Raw genomic sequence first — 22,236 nt, forward strand, 5'->3', positions numbered from 1 at the left:
TGTCATCCTAGCATACATGCCCAATCCCAATCACATTAGATCCATCCTGTTAGTGGGGAGAAGACAGGGCAGTCTTCCTGCTGCCCTTACCACTCTCCAGTTTATCTTTAAAATGAAATATTTTGCCATCACGAAAATCCTGTTTTCACAGAGTAGTGCATGAGATGGAAAAATGCTCGTGATATAAACATCAGGGAGGAAAAGCAGGATTAAACCCTATTTATAGAGTAATCCACATTTTGGAGGGAAATGGGCAAATATTCATGTGCAAAGAGAAAGCACTAGAAGGATAAACTCTCCACCCAAAGCTTAGTCAACTGATTGGTGGTATTCAGTAAACTTTATTCTGTATACATTTCTGTGTTTTTCAGACAAGAAGAGACATTATTTAAAAAGACTGAAAAGAGATGGGGGTGGTATAGGTTAATTTGTTATTATGGGTATACATGCTACAAATGATTAAAGGTAAACAATGACATGAAGGTGGTTTACAGTCCCAGGAGAGAACTCCTCATTGGAGAAGAGCTTCAAGGTGCTCTTCTCCAATAACAATATTAAGGTACCATTTTTGAGCTCTCATTATAAGCACACTTCCAAGTTCTTGGCAGGGACTATTTTTATTGAATTCTTAGGCTCTGGGATCAGCCTGCCTGGGTTCACATTCAGGCTTCATCCCTCTATCTGTATGACCTTAGCAGGTTACTTAATCTCTCTGAACCTCAGTATTCAGATATGTACAATAGGGATAAAAATAACACTTACTCATGGAGTTATCGTGAGTATTAAATGCCATGACAAAAGCGTCCTCTTAAAATTCAAACTTGGAAGACAAACAGGTCTCAAGCTACTTGCTTGAAAGGATGAGTTATATAAAGTGGCAAGTTCTTTATCTTTTAAAAAAAAAAACGTATTACAAAGCCCCAAGGAGACAATAAAATGTAAAAGAGTCTGTTACCTTGATTTTATTTACTGCTTTTTTTTTTTTTTTTGAAAGCTAACACTGAGCTGTATATTGATAGACAAGACAAACCATTTCTTGGCATATTTCAACTTGTCTGAAAGTCAGTTAGTTGGTTACAGCTCAAAGGACAAGTTCTCAGTAAAGAATAAATAATGTGTTCACATTAATCATTTCCCCAGTGTATAAAGTATGTATCAACTAGGATGAGAGAGAGACTGGCCTTGGGAAGAAAAGTACATACTTAGAACAAGGGTCTTGGCAGATTTCTGTCCTTTGATGAACTCAGGATAGCTCATGTAAGCCATGTGGAACCACTGCTCAGAAATGCAAAGGACTGGGCTCTCTCGCCCCAGCTCAGCCATTGATTGTCTCTGAGGAGATGGAAGCTTCTTGTTTAACCCTTCTTGGCCTTTGATCTCTCTCCACAACTGAGGAGAGGGTGGAAATAAGACAATTGTTCACCAGCTGGTAGATTCTGATTAACCCCCTGGGGGGAAGCTCAGAGCATACAGAGATTCTTGGACTCAAACCCAGACCTACTGGTTCAGAATCTCTGGATGTGTGGCTTGAAAATCTGCACATTAAACAAGTTCGTTAGCTCTTTCTCGTACAGCGCTCTGAGTTCTCACCACACCCTCTTGTTTAATAACCACCAGAGTGATGATTTCTGATTTCCAAGGTCCAAGTCAAGTATACTCTGGTGGAATGATGATATGCCTCCCACCTCCAGAAATGGAAGCTGAATAAGTCAGTAATTACCTCTAAGCACTAGTTTTTTAAAATGCATTATCTGTCTGCTCATTTAATTTCCTTATCTTTTTTTTGTCCTTACATTTGAACCAACACTTTCATAATTGGGAATTAAACAAATTGCAGCACTGTTTACATGACATCTTCCATTTATTGATTAACTACACTGTGTTCAGACACTAGATTGTCATTATACATCATCTTGAGTATTAAAAATGAAATCTCAGAGAATCATCATTTCCATTTCACAGATTTAAAAAAGCAGATTTATTGAGGTTAAGTTGGCCAAAGCCACAGAATTCATCATCAGAAAATTCAGGATTTGAAATCATTGTTAGAAGATCAATAACATGTGCTGTTTACATCACATTATTGCCTCAGTTTAGTAACTGTAGACTACTTAAATATCCCCAAATTGGGGAAATATTAAAATAAGTTATTGTATGTTCACTATATGAATCACGGAATAGCTATTAGAAGCATGATTTACAATATGAATATGACTAGGTCAATTGTATGCATGCATGTTTTATCAATTATTGCTGTATAATAAACTATATAAAACTCAATGCTTAAAACATAGGCATTTATTATTGCTCAGTTGTCTAAGGGAAAACAAGTGGTTCTGCTGATGAGCTGAGGCTGTTTGGGTGTCAGCATTTGGGTCAGCCAGATACTGACTGGTCTAGGCTAGGACGGCCTCGCTGACATGTCTAGTGGTCAGCTGTCTATTGGCTGGAGCAACGGGATGACTAGATCATGTGTCTCTTCAGTGTCACCCAGCAGGCTAGCCCAGGCTTATTCACAGTATGGCTTGGAAAAGTTCCAACAGAGTGGGGACTGCAAGGCACCTTGAGACCAAGGCTCAGAATGTGCACAATTTCACTTCTACCATATTCTATTGGCCACAGAAAGAGATGAGGTGACTCCAGATTCAAGGAGTGAGAAAACCAACTGTATTTCTTGTGTAAGGAAGGCCACAAAGTCACATAGAATGAATGTGGACACAGGAAAAGGAATAATAGGGTCATTTTGTTCAATCAGTATGCTAAACACATGAATAAGAACTGGAGGGCATATGGAAAATGCAGAGAACTGATGTGTTCACAAGTTAGGGCTGTGAAACATTTTTCTTTTTTCTTTGTATCTTTATTATGTCACATAGGTGGTTATAATCCTATTGATGTAACAATGATTGAGAGTAAAAAAGAGCGGAGCCATAGCAAGTGTAAGATCAACAACTACATTAGTCACTATGCTGAAAGGGTCGTATCAATAATTTGCATATTATAAACCAATATAGCCTTCTTCTCTGTAGTTCATGTAGGTGGGTAACAATGGAAAGAGCCTCAAATTACTAAAGTTAGATAGGTCTCCAAAATATAGCCCATGGCTGTGGGTCTCAAGTGGAATTTCGCTGCGAGAAACCCAATTGTTCTTAGCACTTCTGCTCACTCTGCATGTCACCAGGACTGGTACCATTCCAGAGCTGCAGCACTTTAGCAATCTTTAGAACCCCTAAGGAACAATTCTTCCTTAATAGACATGATTTCTGATAGTCAAAGTTTTGTCATTTAAGAACCAAACTTTTAGGTTGTTCTAAAAAAGATTGTAACTGTTTTAAATAGAAATTATTAGTTAAATGTATAACTTGTTCACATTCTTGTGTTTTAAAATAGAGTTGATGGAAAACATTTTAACAGTTTTTTGACAACATTGTTCTTTGCCAGTATGCAGTGACAACCTCAGAACCTGTGGAGCGGAGCAGGGTTTCTTTGCCCTTACATAAAATATTCTGAGAATGCCATGCTTTCAAGTTCTTCTTGTGCCCCTTCATTGTTTTTGTGCTCTCTCTTGTTCCCATGGGGCTCTAAGTGTGCCTTCTTCTGACAGTTTGTTCTGTTTTACTTGGCTTCTTCTAACATGCTGTCAACTTAGAAAAAATAACCTTATTAGGAGTATTTGTCAAGAAAGAGGAATTAGGCTCTGGGTAAGGACCAGGGAGCCTCTCATCTGAGCAAGGTACGTGGCCATTAGTGTATGGAAGGTTTGGTGACATTTCCTTTGATTTTTTTTTCTTGGTTCTTGCCTCTATCTAAACATAGACAAGAGCCAGGTTGTTGGGAATCTGAAGCTTTGGCACGTTGCCAGATGTGAGGGAGGTACAGATATGCATGACCTGAGTGAATACATAAAATGCATCCAATGTGGGCTAATTGTACTTAGGACATTAAATATTCCATAACCTTATTTTGTCAAAGGTCAGTTTTTGAAATAAAGACTTTTTCAAAGCATTAACATCTTTATATTTTATTTTAGGGTTCAAGTGAGTTTGTTCATTCCACAGTTTCATTCATTCACCCCTACACTGAGAATACACACACATACACACATACACACAACCTTATCCTCACGGAAATTGTGTTCTTGTTTGGAAGACAGAAATAAATGTACATAATTATGAAGTCTTAAGACAAATAGTATAACTGAGACAGATCACCCACTGTGGAAGGACAGAAGACGGAGGAAGAAAAGCACCTCCTAGACCTTTGCATCCCTGCAAAATGTGCTTGATAATATCCAACTAACAGATATTTTGCTGAGGATTTATTAAGACACAGAGTCAGCCCATATGTACTCAAATAAGTTTATTACATAGAAGATGTGGAAGGCAATCTAAACTAACAGAAAATACAACACTGTGCTATCTGAGAGACCCAGCTTTGAAGCTTATTTATAAAATAAAATGACGCAAGTAAAGTGCCACACATGGTAGCTGGGAGAGTAAGTGTTCCATGAATGTCAGCTTCTTTCCTCTTTTCCTCTTCACAGAGGGGATGATAACTGAGCTGGGTTTTGAAGGATGAGTAGGAGTTCACAAACCTAATCACAAATCCCCCATAGGGAAAGTGGCCTTTCAGCAGAGGGAGATATGGACATTTGCTTCTAAAACTAGAAGATGATTCGTGATGCTGTTGTTCCCAGGGCAGCAGAACCAATAATACTTCTCTATTTCTTTATCTGTGTTTAATAATGTTAGCTCATTCACTGGTGCCACCTCACTAATAAGACATATTTGAGCTCTCATTTAAATCTAATAGTGATGTGGAATTTACCCTGATAATGAAGGACAGAGAAGAAAACACTAGAAATCAATAGCATTGAATGACCTTACAGAATTTTGAAAATGTGCAAGGGGGAATGAAATCTTTCTTCCAAAATCTTGTTCCCCGGATTTGAAGTTAAATCAAGTAGAACTAATAAGAAGCTTGAAATCTCATTATTTAGATTAGGTCTGTCCATTCATTCAATGGGTATTTGTTTATCACGTCTCTCTTGCAAAATACTGAGTTAAGAGAAGAGCCAAACATGAAGATGGCTAACTATGACACAGAATGAAACAAGGGTTATACATGAGAAAAAACTAAAAAGGATGGAAGTGGTAATTTGTCTGGTCTTTTGAAGGAAAAATAGAGTCATTGTTGGCCGAAGAGAGAAACAAAACGTTCTGTATGTAGAGAACAGCATAAACGAAGGGCAGAGGCTTGAAAGCACATGGCTGCAAAGAAAAGCATGAACTGTTACACAAATCCTCAAGCCCATTAAAAACAAAACCAACAAGCAAAAGGAAAGAAAATCACTAAGAAGTACAGCCAGAACCAACATAATCTTTCCTTGGAGCCCTCATTAAAAAAGTCATAGCTTCCCTCCTTTCTTTTTTTTCTTCCCTGTTTGTGACTTAGACCTTTCCAAAGCACCTGTATGCACTGCAGCAGGCACCGTTAAGGCCACACACCCAAACCTGCAGCACTCGCCACACACGCCTTCAGCATTCCCTCTGTAGGCCAGTTCTGTCTTCCTGAGGGCTTCAGGCTGTGAAGAGGGATAGGCCAGCAATGCAGGGAATTTGATGTTTGCAGGAGCCAATAAGAGAAGGGAGTTGGAGAATAAATGCACCAGCTTCCTACACCTGCTATAATACCTCTGAAGCATTTACACGCTGTCTTCCAGAGCACCCCAGTGAGGTAGCCCCAGCTGCCTACCACAGGCACCTGCTCATGAATGCATTCTTTATCAGCTCCCTTCATTTCCCTGTCTCAATTCCCCACTCTATTTTCTGGAATCATCTCCCAAATAAACTACTTGTATTTATGTCCTTGTCTCTCAGGAGGAATTCTTGGGGAGGGGAAACCCCAAGACAGCATTTCTTAAGCCTCCTGGTGGTACACAGGGCAGCAGTGTTGGTGAACTGACATGGAAAAGATTAGGGATGGTTTGAGGTAAGACAGCAGCATCCAAGCTGATTCTAAGAAATGGTCGAGGAGTATTTCCATGTGCTTTTGAACTTTGATTTTTTTTTAAATTTAGTTGTGTCTTTAGGAAAATTAAATAAGTTAATTCCTATGAATTGCTTAGAAAAGGGCCTGGCACATACATTTCAACATTGTCATTGCTTTTAGATTAGCCCCTCCTCTTGTTTTGGTGTGTGGCAGCATGCTCCCTGAAAGAGGCAGACCCAGACAAGAAAGAGGTGGGAAAAGGAGAGATGGGCCCGAGGCCTCACTGATCATGTTTCCACGTCATACAACTGATGTCTGCAGCCAGCTTCTCTCACCTTTGATGGGACTCCCCTTCCTATTCAGAGCTTGTGTTGAACATGGAACTCACCTTGTATGACAAGTTATAGTGGCCTTCTTGATGATTATTTCATGCAATCATTGGCTTCATGTGCTGTACAAAGATTCCCTGTCAAGTTCCTTTTGGGAAAAGGGAACTGGGGAAGTTGCTAATTCCAGATTTCTAAATACTCTACCCTCCTGGCTTCTGATTCAGGAGGTGTGGGTTTGGAACCGATAATCCATGGTTTTTAATGAGCTGCCTGGGTGATTCTGATGGGCAAACAAGTCTGAGAACCACATTGCTATGTGGCTTTGGTCCCTAGCATACGTATCACAGAGGATTGTGTGGTATAACAGAAAGGGTGGAAGTGTTTTCTGGACAGAGACTAAGGCTGACTTTCGTTGTATTATAACTAATGTCAGAACAAGTAGTGTTACAGCCCCTCACAGGGAGTTTTTGTCTCCACACTTTCAGCGAAATGAGAGGAAAAGTGTTGCTCCTAGAGTTGAGATAAGTGACATTCTGGAAATATCAGACTGTCCTGTTCTTCAGACTGACTCTCTTAATTTGTATCATTTCAAGACTTGGGGATGGTATAAGAAGGAACTAACATTTTAAGGAAGACATTGGTAAGACATTCTATTTTAAAAATAGAGGCACAGCTGAAGAAAGAAAACTGGTGTTTCTCTGTGTGAGAAGGAACAGTTCACATGGCATTTTGGACTGTTCTAAACAGGCCTGCAGTAATACATAATCAACTATTGAAGGAAAGATAGTTTTGTCTTATATTATGGAGGGGAACACTGGACACAGAAGCTAAGAATAACTGTACTCAGTACTGCACGTTTCACTTCTCAGAGTACTTTCACATGAGCTGCTTCATGGTGGCTTCACCACTGCCCCATGAGATACCAGGCTGTAGCACCTTCCCTTGTAGCCCTGAATCTGAGGGTTTGGGAAGACATAAATTAGAAATATAAGAAGCCTCGCCCAGATAGGAGGGATTTTGTGGTTAATAAAATTGTAGAAATTTTGCCGGCTAAATGGATTACCCTCATACAACAGGGATGCAGAAACACCTCTGGCATAAGACATACTCATCAAAAGAGAGAGGTTTTTACAAATATTTCGTAAGCACTCCAATTAAAATAATGCCCCAGATCCCTTTAGACCAACTCCATTCCTTTGCTGCGGGGCATGGTCACCACACACATCCCTAAGACTGGGGTGGGGCAGGAGCTGGGAGCAGAGTGGGGAGAATGCTTTCAGATGAAATCCTAATCAAGCAGCTCATGACTAGACTCTTCGGAGCTCCATGAAAACACTTCAATGTTATACACTCTACATTTCATAAACTACATGTGGAGAAACAGACTTTTCGTCTCTTTCCTATATACATCTTATTTTGTTAAGAGCTGTAATTTGGTCTAGGTTCTGGAGGCATATTGGTTTAATGGGTGGGGGGGAGTGGCGGCGGGGCAGTGTTTAACTCAGTTTTTTGAGATGGAAAGAAAAACCAGAAAGCCATTTTGTAAGTGTTTGATTCTGAAATCTGTCTTGCCTGTAGCCTCAGCAGAGCGAATACGTTTCACTTGCGTCGTTGTAATTTCCATCAGCCTCAGCTGCATATTATTTATATAACTCAGCATTGTTATTCCCATTTTACAGGCGAATAAATGGAAGTTTGGAAAGACTAAGAGAGTCTCATCAATACACGCAGTTGGCTATGACACCCTTCCTCCATGGGGAAATGATCAGTGAAAAAGTCACGTACCCTTGATCGAATTTACTATTCATTTCTCAGTGTACTGGGCAAGATTACTGAAAATTGTTTCCATGTTTTTCTTCTTTCACTCTTATTACAGTACTAACAAGATTCTTATAAAAACTGGACCTCAGGGATTCTTTCTGTTATAAAGTCTTCATCCTTAATCATAGCAACAACTATTCATCTTCTGTTTCCACACCAGGCTTTAAGAAATGTGTGTTAGGAACAGCCAAACTCCTAAGCCATCAATTTGCTGATAGAGCTGTCCCTGCTATAAAAAATAATAGAAGGAAAACAGATATATCTCTGCTATTTTTGATGAGAATTATGAAAATAAGCCTAAGAAAAGTCATTTATTGTCTCTTCTTTAATAATAAGACTTATTTAGTTCCTACTATGAACAATGTAATATTGTGTGCTATACAAGACTGCAGGAAGAGTGACTCTACTGTGCAGCAGTTTATGATGGGACCATTTTTAATCCCCTGTACCAGAAGAGTAGATGCAATTACCAGAAATTATGCAACTGAAATACAACATTGTTTTAAGCTCTAAACAACTGTCAGAGAGGAAATGCCCACCTGCCCACATTGTATATGCTAAACATGCACACATTAGCAAGACTGGGTCATGTGGAGATTTATAACCTGGGCTTTGGAAACAGACAACCTAGGTTCAAGCCTTTGTTCAAATACTATCTAGGCTAACTTACTGAATTGCACTAAACCTTATCATCCTCATTTGTAAAATGATGATAACAATAGATTCTAGTAGATAGGGTTGAATGATAATCAGATAACATAATGCATGAACAGTGCTTAGGCTAATACCCAGAAATAAATATTAGCATCATTATTGGAATCAGAAAGTTCCATGATAGGAAATCATAATTGCCAAATTTCTACATTACATCACTGGTTCTCCACAGTTTTTCATTAAGATCTAAAATGTTCTGTTCAAATGCAATCATGTTCAGAAACCTGAGGTATAGAGAAAACAGTGGAATGGGCTGGTTGAAGAAGAGAAGGGATGTGGAACCCTGGTTCCTTTGGCTGCCCCTAGCATACCCTCCCATCTCCATAGTGGGCCCTGGAGCATCTCTATGGATTTCCTGGCATTCAGTTTAAAAGCTATTAAAGATTATGCGATAGAGAGATCCAAGATGGCTGATCACTAGCAGCTCGGGCACCTAGCTCCCAGCGAAAGCGCAGAGAACGAGAGGACGCCACACTTTCAGACAAATATTTGTTGCTCACGGACCAAGAGATTCCCAGCGGAGGAGCCCCACGGTTTACCAGGGCGACTCTTGTGGCCGGTGCGGCGGTTTAGCTGGCGCCTTAGAGCGGCAGTTCTTGGTGCAGAGTCCGGAGATTCCCGGGCAGAAAAGCACCATCAATCTTAACACTGCTGTTTTGGCCGGCGCAGTGGATTGCTCAGATTTCGGCACTGGGAATCAACAAGTTGGACGTCTGCTCAGAGACCTAGTTAGAAAGTCGGTAATTACAAAGACGACAGAGGGATAAATATATAATGAAGGGAAGAAAGCAGCCTAAAAAGGCAGAGAATACTCAAAATCAGAGTGCCTCTCCCTCTACAGGGGATCGCAGTTCCTCATCAGTAACGGAACAAGGCTTAATGGAGAACGAGTGTGTTCCAGTAACAGAAGCAGGTTTCAAAATGTGTGTGATAAGAAACTTCGGTGAATTAAAAGAACTTCTTCTAACCCAATGCAAAGAAACTAAGAACCTTGAAAAAAGGTTTGACGAAATGCTAACGAGAATGGACAATTTAGAGAGGAACATAAGTGAATTGATGGAGCTGAAAAACACAACACGAGAACTTCGCGAAGTATGCACCAGTTTAAACAGTCGAATTGATCAAGCAGAAGAGAGGATATCAGAAGTCGAGGATCAGCTCAGTGAAATGAAACGAGAAGACAAGATTGGAGAAAAAAGGATAAAAAGGAATGAGCAAAGCCTCCAGGAAATATAGGACTATGTGAAAAGACCTAATTTACGTTTGATAGGTGTACCTGAATGTAATGAAGAGAATGAATCCAAGTTGGAAAATACTCTTCAGGATATCATTCAGGAAAACTTTCCCAACCTAGCAAGGCAGGGTAATATTCAACTCCAGGTAATACAGAGAACACCACAAAGATATTCTTCAAGAAGACCAACCCCAAGGCACATAATCGCCAGATTTATTAGGGTTGGAATGAAGGAGAAAATACTAAGGGCAGCCAGAGAGAAAGGTCAGGTTACCCATAAAGGGAAACCTATCAGACTTACAGCAGATCTCTCAGCAGAAACCCTACAAGCTAGAAAAGAGTGGGGACCAATATTTAACATCCTTAAAGAAAAGAACTTTCAACCCAGAATTTCCTATCCAGCCAAACTAAGCTTTATGAGCGAAGGAAAAATTCAATCTTTTGCGAACAAACAAGTACTTAGACACTTCACCACCACCAGGCCTACTTTACAAGAGCTTCTGAAAGAAGGATTATACATATAAAGGACAACCAATATCAGCCTTTCCAAAAATATATCAAAAAGCAAGGACATTAACACAATGAAAAATTTACATCAACTAATGGGCAAAACAGCCAGCTAGCATCAAATACCAGTATTAAACTTATATATATTCTAACTGGATAAAAAGCCAAAACCCAGCGGTATGCTGCATCCAGACTCATCTTACATGCAACAATACACAAAGACTCAAAACAAAGAGGAGGAAGATTTACCAACCAAACAGAGAGTAAAAATAAACAAATAAACAAAAAGCAGGAGATGCAATTCTCGCCTCTGATAAAGTAGACTTTAAAGCAACAAAGATCAAAAGAGGCAAAGAAGGACATTACATAATGGCAAAAGGATTAATGTAACAAGAAGAGCTAACGATTCTATAGATCAACGAGACAGAAAATTAACAAGGACATTCAGGACTTGAACTCAGACCCGGAACAAGTAAACTTAATAAACATTTATAGAACTCTCCACTTCAAATACACAAAACATACATTACCACCTCACACCTATTCCGAAAGTGACTACATAATTGGAAGTAAATCACTCCTCAGTAATCGCATAGCATTTCATAGGTTTAAATGAAATATTGGTTGGCTGTTTGTTTGTTATTTTCTTCTCTTATTTCTTCCTGACTACATCATCAAGGATAATTATCGGTATAAAAGAGGTTTTCAAAACTCATTCCTAAATTGCATTCTAGCCTAGGCAATAAAGCAATACTCCCATTCTCTCTCTCTCTTTCTCTTCCTTTTTCCTCCTCTTCATTCTTTTTTTTCTTTCAAAAAAAAAATAATACATTATATAAATATATACATACCAATAACATAACTTCGATCTTGGGAACAAATTATAATCTATTATTAGATTGCATTTTGTTAAGGTACAAAACTTTCAATAAGTGTTAGAGATAAAAAAAAAAAAGATTATGCCTATAATTGCATTGTAAGCTGAGATGATTTGGTTATTTGAATGTACTATCTGTATTCTCGCATATACACAAATGACATCAAAATATTTGATGGTTCTATTTTACATTTTGAACATTGAAAGCCTAGGCCAATATGTTCATCTACTTACTTTGTAATTAAGAAATATGTCATAGTAATTCAGCATTATGTATTCAATCATATAACAATGTGTATTGAGCATTATTTATATACCAGGCCTGTAGGTTCCTGGCTTGCACAGTAACTCAGAAAGATTCTAAGTTCCTTTCAGCAGGGACCATGTTTACCTTTTTCACTACTGTATCCACAGAGTTTAGCATGTGCCTGGCATATAACACACATGCCATAAACAATTGCAGAACTGAAAATTTTAGGCAAATGGATGGTTGCCCTTTTACTTTAGAAGATTAACAAAGTTCTCATGGATTTGAGAATTGTTGTTTTCTATTGAGGACATGAGCCCCCAGTTGGGTTTTAGCTGTGATATGTAAAACCTGAGTCGCTTTGTCTCCTGGGTCAGAGTCTTTTCGGGATATTAAGGGAGTTTCTAAAGGAACTCAGTCCCTCCATTGGCTTGAAATATTTCATTAGGACAGAAATAAAAGCAGAGGGGTTAATCAGCACTTAATAGATCTGTAATTACTGCCTGAGATCCAGGGCCTATCGATGGACATCCAGGAATCCATGGATAGCCCTCCAGCAAGCATCAAAAAGAAGCAACTCTTCATGGACCTAATTGATAGGCTGAGTGGAGTGACCAGTGTACTCTGAATACTCAGAAATGCCAGTAGTCAAAACCATTTTCAACAAATCTTTCTTTGCTTCAAGCCATGTGTCTCAATGTCATTTCCATACGCCCTAGTATTTCAACGGTGAAAGACTTAAATCTTTCTCAACAGGGTATGGGCGTTCCTTTCCTTTTTTTTTCTTTCTTTTTTCTTTTTTGAGACCGAGTCTTGCTCTGTCACCTAGGCTGAAGTGCAGTGGCACTATCTCAGCTCACTGCAACTTCTGCCTCCTGGCTTCAAGCGATTCTCCTGCCTTATCCTCCTGAGTAGTTGGGATTACAGGCACCCACCACTACACCCAGCTAGTTTCTATATTTTTAGTAGAGACGGGGCTTCACTGTGTTAGCCAGGCTGATCTCAAACTCCTGACCTCAAGTATTCAGCCTGCCTCACATCCCAGAGTGCTGGGATTACAGGCATGAGCCACCATCCCTGACCCCTTTTCTTTCTAAAACATGGACAGCTCTTTCCTCTAGTGACAAAATGAAAGAGCATGTGTATCATCTTTTTCAAACAAATAAGCTGGCAAAGGGTATCACTCTCATCCTTACTACTGTTAGATATTAAATGCTTGGTATGCACTTAACAGCTTGTATGCATTAGTTTACAAGCACCCAATTTTATCGATTAGGGCAAGTGACAAGACCACGTAAGTAGTAATAGAGCTGGAACTAGAATCCACCTGTTTATGTTAGTCAGGCTTCAGGCAGGAAATAGCTGGCACACTCAGAGTGACTGAGGGTAGTTTTTTGAAGGGGCAAATTGAAAAGAGGTGAACAGAGTTTAAGTAAAAAAAGGGAAGGAAGAAAGAGACAGAGAAAGAGAAAAGAAAAAAAAGAAAGAAAAGAATAGAAAGAGAAGTTGTATGGGTGGAGAAGGTCACTTCATAGCACCTGTGGCCTTTGCTAGAGGAACATAGCCAACTTAAAGACCCATCAGGAGGGACTAAGGGAATAAATACCCTGACCTCAGTCTCCTCTCACCCTCTAATTTCCTGGCAGTACTTATTGCTAGCACCTCCCATTAGGATGCCTCAGAGAAAGGGAGCTCATTGATGGGGTCCATTAGTTCAGCCTGCTGGAACACAAAGTAGGCAGGAAAGTGGCTCTAGAGGAACAAACAAAGGCTCTCCAGCACAATGTCTGCCTAAAGGGGAGCATGCTTAACCATATATATTCCATCTCTCAAATAATTCAATTTATCCCTCATTCAGCAAACAATCATTGCTTGGCCACTCTGTGCTGGGCACTTTGCTTTGGGCTGAGGATGCAGAGATAAGTACGTTATTGTGTCCTTGAAGAGCTTAGACTCATGGTCTTCAGAAAATATGCCTTGAACATTTTTTTTACCTGCTATTTTAACTACCATTTTTCTCTCCTTTTATCTCCCAAGCATGGCTACGTTTCCACCCAAATACCCTAATTTTTCTCAATCTTGTTCCACTGTCTTCCTTAACTTTTCTTGTATCCACAAACTTTTCCCTGTATTTCAGCTTCAGTGTAGAATTTTAAAAATACAATTATGTTTTACTGTTATATAGATGAGTGCTTGCTGTGTTCCCCAGGCTGGTCTCGAACTCCCAGCCTTGCCCCTTTATGCTCCAGGACTGCAGGCCTGAGCCATGGCACCTCCCAGCTTCAGTGTAGAATTCTTCCAGACAGACTTGAACCCTATGAGGAAAGCTAAATAAATGTTCATGTTCAAGTGATATTAATATTATTTTATCTCAGTATTTGAAAAAAATAGATACGGTGTTGGAGAAAACAACTTTCTCTTATAATGAAAATAAAAGATAAGAGGCCTAGAAAGTTCTGCCCTGACTCTATATACCTGCTTACATCAGAATAAATTGCATTTTACCCATGCTAGGAGCTGTGCTCAGTCAGAGAAAGGAAGGCACCATTAAAGATTTCAAGGTTGTTCCATAAGTGAATTGAATGTAAGTGCTCTCACTGCTATAGCTTGAAAGCACTGAAATTGTTTCTGAAGCCAAATGGAAGAGGCTTGACTAACTCTCTTGGTCATTTATTAGTATGACCAAAGTAGCCTTATCTTTGATTACCTCCTTTCTCCCACTGCCATGAAGAAATCTTCTGGCTCTGGAATTTTCCTCTCAGTGTTTGCTAAATGCTTACAAAGCTAGGCCTCCCACTGGCCAGCAGGCAGGCCTGAAAGGACCCCTTTTGAGAGGCCAGATGTTTAGAAATGGAAGCTATAAGGGAAAGGAATTGTTGAATTTACCAGAAGGTGTGTCCACCCAAAGGGGAGAGAAGCTTTTCCATTCAGAGAAAAAAATTTCTTTTGAAGTTATCTGAAGGCCATTGCTCAACTGAAAGATCACAGTTGAAGCTCTGACCATATTAGAAATTAGCATTGCTAATGAAGTTTTCAGAGAATCACAGATTATTTTAATCTACTTAACCTTCTCCATTAATACTTGACTTGGAAAACATTGTAGTTCTATTTTTAATAATCTAATAATGGATAAATGTTATTTTAAAGGCGGTAGCAACAATGTGAATATCATTTTTCAAACAAGAACCATCAAATAATGGCATTTTGCTTTATTTTTGTCAATTCCAATTCTGTGATACAGAGTGGTAGCCGACTGTCTGTGCTGTCTGATAAATTGGAAGGTTAGGGCAGTCTAAGTGGCTAGCTGACAAGATTATTTCTCTAATGACAAATACATGGGCAAGTATCCAAAAATCAACTGCTCTATGTGGGCCTAGGTGAACGAAACCCTGAGAACCCAAGCTTCTAAAAAAAAAAAACTGATCAATATGGTTTACAAAAGGAGCTTTCCACCATCTTTGACATAGTTCCCAATTAAATCAATATGATGCTGAAATTTGCAACTCTTTCAGAACTTTCTTTGAATGAAGAGGTTAAAAATAATCTGTATCTGCTGTTATGAATGAACCAATTGCCCTTGTTCATCTGTTCTGCTTTTCAAGGCTAAACTCCTTTGAAAAAATTAGGTTTCTTTACAACCATCTCAAACCTAAATTGTTCTCATGTTGATTCATTTATTTCATCATTCATGATTTATCCACCAAATATTTATTGAACACCTCCTATGCGTTAGCTACTCTCTGAAATACCAAGGATATGATATTAAGCAAAACAATCAGGTTTCCTGCTTTTGTGGACGTCTTAGTAAATGGAGATAGTCAATAATAAATGAACAAATAAGAAAGTATCAGGCAATAAAAGTGTAAAAATAAAAAAAAAAGGAGTGACTGGAGAAAGTGAAAGATGTTTTTAAGTTAGGTGGTTGGGGAACAAAGATCCTCTAAGGAACAGAAAGTAGAACTAACAATTGAGTGACAAAGGAAGAGAGGGCAGGAAAAATCTGAGGAAAGAATGAATGTTCCAGGCAGAAGGACTAACTAGTGCAAAGGCATAGAAGGTGGATGTGGCTGGAGAGTAGGGAAGGCGAGGGTTGGAATTAAATAAAACAAAAAGATGAGACATAGATTGCATGACTTTTTAAAGGCATGGGAAAGGGTTTGGGTTTTACTTACCGTAAGCCTATTGGACAACTATTGAAGTATTTTTCTCAGATTTGTTGTATAATCGAATTTATGCTTCAAATGGCTCAACATGGGTAATAGAGAGATTTCTAGGGGGAAGAGTGAAAGCAGGGTGACCTAGAGTGAGCCTGTTGCCGTGGTCCACAAAAGAGATGACCGAAGGGTGGCTGCAGGGGAGACTTAGAGAATGTTAATGCTCTGTCTGGAAAAAATATGAAGCAGGCAGAGCTAACCCAACCAGCAGATTAGAATCTGCCTATTAGCCTTCAAACCTTATCTAGTAAAAGTTGACCCAGAAAGCCCTTTAGAGATAATTCATTAGAAATCCTTCATTTTAAACATGGAAAAACAGAGATGCAGACAAATTTCGGGACATGCCCAGGGTCACAAAGCAAATCGCTACCAAACCCAAGACTAAGCCTCACACCTCCTATCTTCCCAAGTGTTAAATAGTGTGCCAAAGTCCATACAGAACCCAGTAGGGCCTGAGCTTGGATCTCATGGGCTTAGTAGACCCTCTTCTACACCAGCAGGTTCCAATCTCTGGTGCAAATCTGCATAATAGGGACCGCTAAGAAGTTACTGCAGGGTCCATGCATCCAAATGTGTATTTGTCATCCCCTGTACACTGAATAAATAAAACTATAAGCACCATCATGTGGCATCCAAAGCAGAGTGGTTAACAGCTTAGACAATGGCATACAATTAGGCTCAAATCTTAGCTTTACTAGGTATTGACTGTATACTTTAAGTTACTTCAGTCTTTGGGTGGTGGTTTTTTCACCTATACCCTGAATAAAAATTGTAACTTGTAGTTTTGTAAGGCTTAAATAAGATGATATACCAAAAACACCCACTTAGAATAGTACCTGGCACAGAGTAAATATTCACGAAATGTTCGCTATTATTCTGTAGAAGACAGAACTTTTTTTCTTTTACTTGCAATGGGGCTCTTAATATCTCACTGGCTTCCCTGAAGAAACAATTAAGTATGGTTCTACCCCACAGGTGCATTGCTGGAAACTGCCACCTCTTCAATCATATTCGAACTGCTCCTTATCAGCCACCTCTTCAATCCTACTTTAAATTTGCCCCTTATCAGCCACCTGGAGGAACTGTGGCCTTCAGCACAGGGACACTATTCTTTCAGTCAGTCCCTCATTTATTTATTCTGTAAATGTTTGCTGAGTGCTCACTTAAATGCCTGGTGATTCTAAGAATTTATTTTTCCCCTGCTTCAGATGTGTTCACTTGCTTAATTTGCTCCCCTTAGTAACTTCTCTCTTTGAAGTGCAGTGATTTGTCAATAAGCAGGTGAGGAGTGGCCACAGGGGAGTAGGGAGGAAAAGGTTCCTACGAGAATTTCAAAGGGGTCACAAGGCATATACAGTTTGAAGAGTTGGTAAGCACCCCGAAAGCGCAGGTGTCGGGAAACAAGCCGATCAAAGGAGACAGTGGAGAAAGGGAGCTGGACTCTGAGCCCAGTTTGCAGGTGTGTAGTGTAGGTGAAAGCACTGCCTTGCCCATTGTTCAGTTCTTCCCACTCACAGCTCTATGAGGCATTAGTGTGGCCATTTTACAGAGGGCAAACTAAGGCTCAGACCCAGGTCACATGACTAGTAAGCGGGGGACCAGAACTAGAACCCAAGTTGCCTGACTCCTCATTATGGTTTTTTTGGTTGGTTTGTTTGATTCCCCAACCTCCCCCTACCCACCAAATTGTTACTGTGTGTATAAGAAAAGGAAGAAAGGGAGTAAGAGAGAGATGATGGTAGTGGCTATGTTATGGTAGTGATAGTGTGTGTGTTTGTGTGTGTGTGTGTGTGTGTGTGTGCATTCATGAGAGAGAGAAAGAAGGGGAGAGAGAAGTACAAAGAGACAGAAATAGTAAGGAAAGAGAGAGAGAGACAGAGAAGAACCTCAAAAAAGACTTCAGACAGATACCAAATTAACAACAAATTAATATCTATAAAAAATGTGGCCAGCCTATGTGCATTTCAGTTTAATCATCACCAGCTGTACAAAAGATAAAGCAGAGACATCTCAGCCAACCTAACAACATTCCTGCACTGAGGGGGGACCTGAAGTAGGGGGCGGGAGGGAGAGGTAGACAGGTTTCCTCTCCCTGTGCTGTGGTATCTACCTTGGGGAGAGATTGTCCTCAGGATGCCAGTGTGAGGAGAACATGTCACCTGTGGCAGCCTCTCCAGGAGTTTGCTACAAACGCCCCCAATACACACTGCCTCAGGGTGCCATGATTTCGGCCCTTCGAAGTAGTTGAGCTCAACTTCCTTCAGAGGTTTATTTGCAGAAAAAAGCAGATCCAGATCGCACTGAAGCCTCTGAAACCATTTTAATTTTGAGATTTTGCAGGAGATGGCTTTAAGTAACACTCCTGTGACGAGTTGTAGTCTGTCCCTTCTACAGCTGCCAGAGCCAGAAAAGCCTGTTTTCCAGTACATCACCTTAATGATTATTTATGGGCAGTGTATGAATTTCCCAAATGGGGATTATGCATAACAGCCATGCATTTACATAAAAATGAAGTCAATTTTTTTAACAAACAGATCAATGTTTACTTAATCTATGCAAATCTATTCATAAGATTTTATAAAACCACCACTTTTCCCCATACCCCTAACACACAAAATCCTGGCTTTTAAAAAATCTCATTTGTTTTTAAGCACAAAATCCTGGCTTTTAAAAAATCTCCTCATTTGTTTTTTGCAGGAGGAGGGGGCTGGCAGAGTAAAGGGGAGATAGTGCCTCCGTTGGTGTGCAGCCTGCTAGTGCAAAGCAGTTCTGCACTTCCAGTTGTGAGCCAAGAGCCAAGTGTGGGAGCTCACCATGGTGGCAGCCACCTCCCCACCAAGCAGGCAGCATTCACCAGAGGGGAGTATCAGGTTCCTGTACTCAGCTGTGGGTTGTCACCGTCTAATAATATGACCGTTTTGCCATCTCTCTGCAAATGAGGCTGAAGCTGCTATCTGATTGGTATAACATCTCACTTTCCCTCTGCATTGATTTTCTTCTTCTCCTCCTTTGCTTCATAAAAAGAGGGACAAGTGGCTGGTGCTGTGGACAGAGAAGCTTTATTTTTAGTATGAGACAACCTCTATTTTCTTTCAGGAGAGGGAAGTTGGATTATCAATTCTTTTGTAAATGTGTATGGTGATATTTGCTCCGGTAAGTTTATAGCTCTCTTGATTTACAGCTGGCTGTGGGGATATGTGTGTGCATGTATGTGTCTCCACAGGCACATTTGGATTCTACACTTTTCTTTCCAAATATCATTTTTGAAATCTTTAGTGATAATATCTCTTTTTCTTGACTTTGCTTCCTTCTAATTTGTATGTTTAAACCAAAGAGGCTGTGTTGATGGTGAAATGCTTACCTTAGCTGCTTAAGTATGTGCTGGGTTTCTTTAAACTATTTAAGCAAACTTATATTTGCTTTATAAAAATGTAATGTCATTCTACCCTACCCCCCTCTTGGAGTGTTTAATATCCTAAGTGCATTCATTGTTCTGCAACCTGCTTACCATGTTAATTAAAGTTTCTTCGTCAGTGTCAGGGTGAGAATTACTTAAACTCCATATGCAGCTATAAAATATTATATTTTGGGTTGAAAGGTGCTAGTTTTATAAGGTCTTATCCCAGTATGTAGAATGAATGAATTTCTCCTATGATTGGATGCATGCACTTTTAAAAGACCTGAATTTAGAAAAAGTATTTAGATCATTAAATGAAGTCCTAGCATGCCATGAAAAGCTGTAATCACAAGTGGCTGTTGCTTCTCTTTCGTCTTTCTTTGCACTGTGTATTTCTGCCACCATCTGTCGGATGCCCAGTCCGGGCTCCTCTGTTTCTATATGTGAAACTAATCAGGAGAAAAGTTGCTGTTATGAAATTCAACTACTGCAAAATGTCCAGTCACCATTACTAGAAATGATTTTTAAATGCATTACCTGGTTAACTGCGTTCTTTTTGTTCAGACAGTAAAAGATGGTCTGAATTCTTTGTTGCTAATTCAGAAGTCTGGGGAAGTCTTTTAATATAATTATTCTAGACAGGGATGAGAACATGATTAAATAATTGCTTTAATGGAAACAAACTGATGCTTTAATCTTCTCTTTTTGTTACACAATCAACAAATCTTCAGTCTTTTTCATGGTAAAATGAGCTAGAGAATAGATTTGTGATGAAAGTTAAAGGCACCGTGGCATGTGAAGCAAGAGAGGTCTGAATATACATTTTTCAGAAATTTCAAGAGTCAAGTTGGAAATATCATGCAGGCCTAGGGCTTGTAGGCATACATTTTTTTCAAAATAGCAATTTTTCAGATTTTGAGGTAGTCTTAAGGCAACTCAGAATGCCTGTCTGGGAGTGCACTAACCTTCATATATACTCCCTTTTGGAAGTGCCATGACTCACACACCCTGCGTACACTCTAATGAAGCTACTCGTTTTGACATATAGACTGAATTTTGATCACTCTAACTCAGCCTCAAAAATAGACTAATCCCCCGAACCCACTCAAGTTATTATATTGCCTTGTTACTGGTCCCAATAAGCATGTGCCTAACATCAGCCTTAGACAACATAAACCCTAGCTGGAGTCAAGGGTATCTTAGCAGATAATTTGTTGAAAAAAAAAAACAAAACTTTTATCCTTGGGCTGTTGCCAATTACTGCTAAGTAAACTCACCAGCATGGAACATCACCTCTTCCCTTCCCCAACACACACACATCAAATCCTTCAACATCCCTTAATATTTTATATAATCATTCTCCTTTCATGGCTGTAACAGGTTGTATATAAAGTCATTTGCATAGACAGAGCTTATCATCATCTGAAGCTATTCAATAATATAAATTAATGAAATTTGAGGCGGCAGCATGCATTCTGCATGTGAAAGTTATGCCTTTTCCTCCAGTCTGCTAGTTTACAAAAGTGTTAGGGCTCCAAGCATACTCAGGCCCGCACAGAAAGAACAACAGGGCATCTATATCTTTAAAAGATCAGGGTCCTTAGTTTAAGTTAGAGCCAATGTGCACAGTTTTTACAAGTATCACTTCTGAAAGGTCCATAATGTCATAACTAGATAATCTGTTGTAATCTCTCCCAAGGATTAAAGACCTGTGTCATTTTGGGGAAAACAATAACGGGATTTTTAAATTTTCACAGTGAGCTCCTCTATTCTTTTTAGCGTAATGAAGAATGCAAGAGTCCTTTCCATTTAGTAAGTGCATCCTATATGCCTGGCACTGTGCTAAGCATTTCACTTTTCTCCTTTAATCTTGACAAGCTCTCTGTGAGACCCATAACATTACCTCCCCATTTTACAGATGAGAAAATAGAGACATAGGACAAGTGTGTAACTTACTTGAGGAAACACAGTCATGGAGATGTGCCTTGGAACCAGGCAGGCTCATTCCAGAGTCCTGCTCTTCCTTCCTCCCATCTGTCATCGGTACAATCTACAACAAACACCTAGACCGAAATGGCTTTCAGGGACCTACAGTTAAACATCCTATTTTTCCCCATTCTGATACAAGGTATTCTCCTTCTTCTCAGACTATGTCTTCATGACCCCACGCTAATTATGTCTTTGAAACTGAAGAAAATGTGCTTTATTTCCACTCAATTTGAGAAGATACAAAGATGTGAGTGTGACTAAAGTGAGCCTGCCTAGGGTAAAATGTATGCAGCCCTGGCTAAATCAAGGTAGATTTTTTTAATTCATCAAAGTAAATCAATTCTTTGACCTTCAATCTTTTGGACATAAAATCAAAACAAAGATGCTACAATACCTTAGAAATATCAGTATCTCAAAGTAGCTGATCTGTCATTGGTGCAAAATATAAAAAGCAATTCCAACTGAATTATTTGTGGAGAGCTTTACAAAATTCTCACCTTCCCTTTACTCCTCCCACCATGATTTTTTTTTCCTATGGCTAGCTGGAAAGGGCTGAGGTGGCACTTTAGGTTGAATATTGCAAAGTGTCTATCTCACCTGGGTAATTTTAAAAGGAACACAGCTGCCAATAAGCATGCTGAGAAATGTGACAAAGTCGAAATTCAAAGTCCCCAAATGCGCTTCTTTACACGTGAGCACTAAGCTCCCCATTTTAAATCCACTTGAGCCAATAAAATTCAGATGACTCTTACAGGGGGAAAATGCAATGGACATAGAATCAATAAGTTTGAAATTTCTCAAGTGGAGCTTCTGGACCAGAAGCAGGGCATTCCAGTCATAAAGTGGGCCTGTAAAATGCTGCCTTATGAGAAAGGATTATGAGTGATGAAGTGTCTCTAGAAGATGGCACCTAGCT

The 22,236-nt window shown here is 39.5% G+C and overlaps 1 protein-coding gene across 2 annotated transcripts in view; it reads left to right on the forward strand.

Annotated features, from left to right (window-relative positions):
• The window catches only part of SYNPR (synaptoporin), a 343,166-nt gene that overhangs the window by 143,993 nt on the left and 176,937 nt on the right, over nucleotides 1-22,236 (forward strand). Inside the window, exon 1 of one of the 2 annotated variants that reach the window (XM_021674934.2) lies at nucleotides 18,674-19,087. The exons of the other annotated variant lie outside the window; for it this stretch is intronic. Coding sequence (XP_021530609.1) covers nucleotides 19,064-19,087 — 24 coding nt within the window. The 5' untranslated portion in view covers nucleotides 18,674-19,063. Of the gene's footprint in view, nucleotides 1-18,673; nucleotides 19,088-22,236 lie in introns of those variants that run through there. 2 annotated transcript variants of the gene reach the window in all.

The sequence above is a fragment of the Aotus nancymaae genome, unplaced genomic scaffold (assembly GCF_030222135.1).
Source record: "Aotus nancymaae isolate 86718 unplaced genomic scaffold, 86718_ANA_hifiasm-v0.15.2.pri h1tg000067l, whole genome shotgun sequence".
Lineage (NCBI taxonomy): Eukaryota > Metazoa > Chordata > Mammalia > Primates > Aotidae > Aotus > Aotus nancymaae.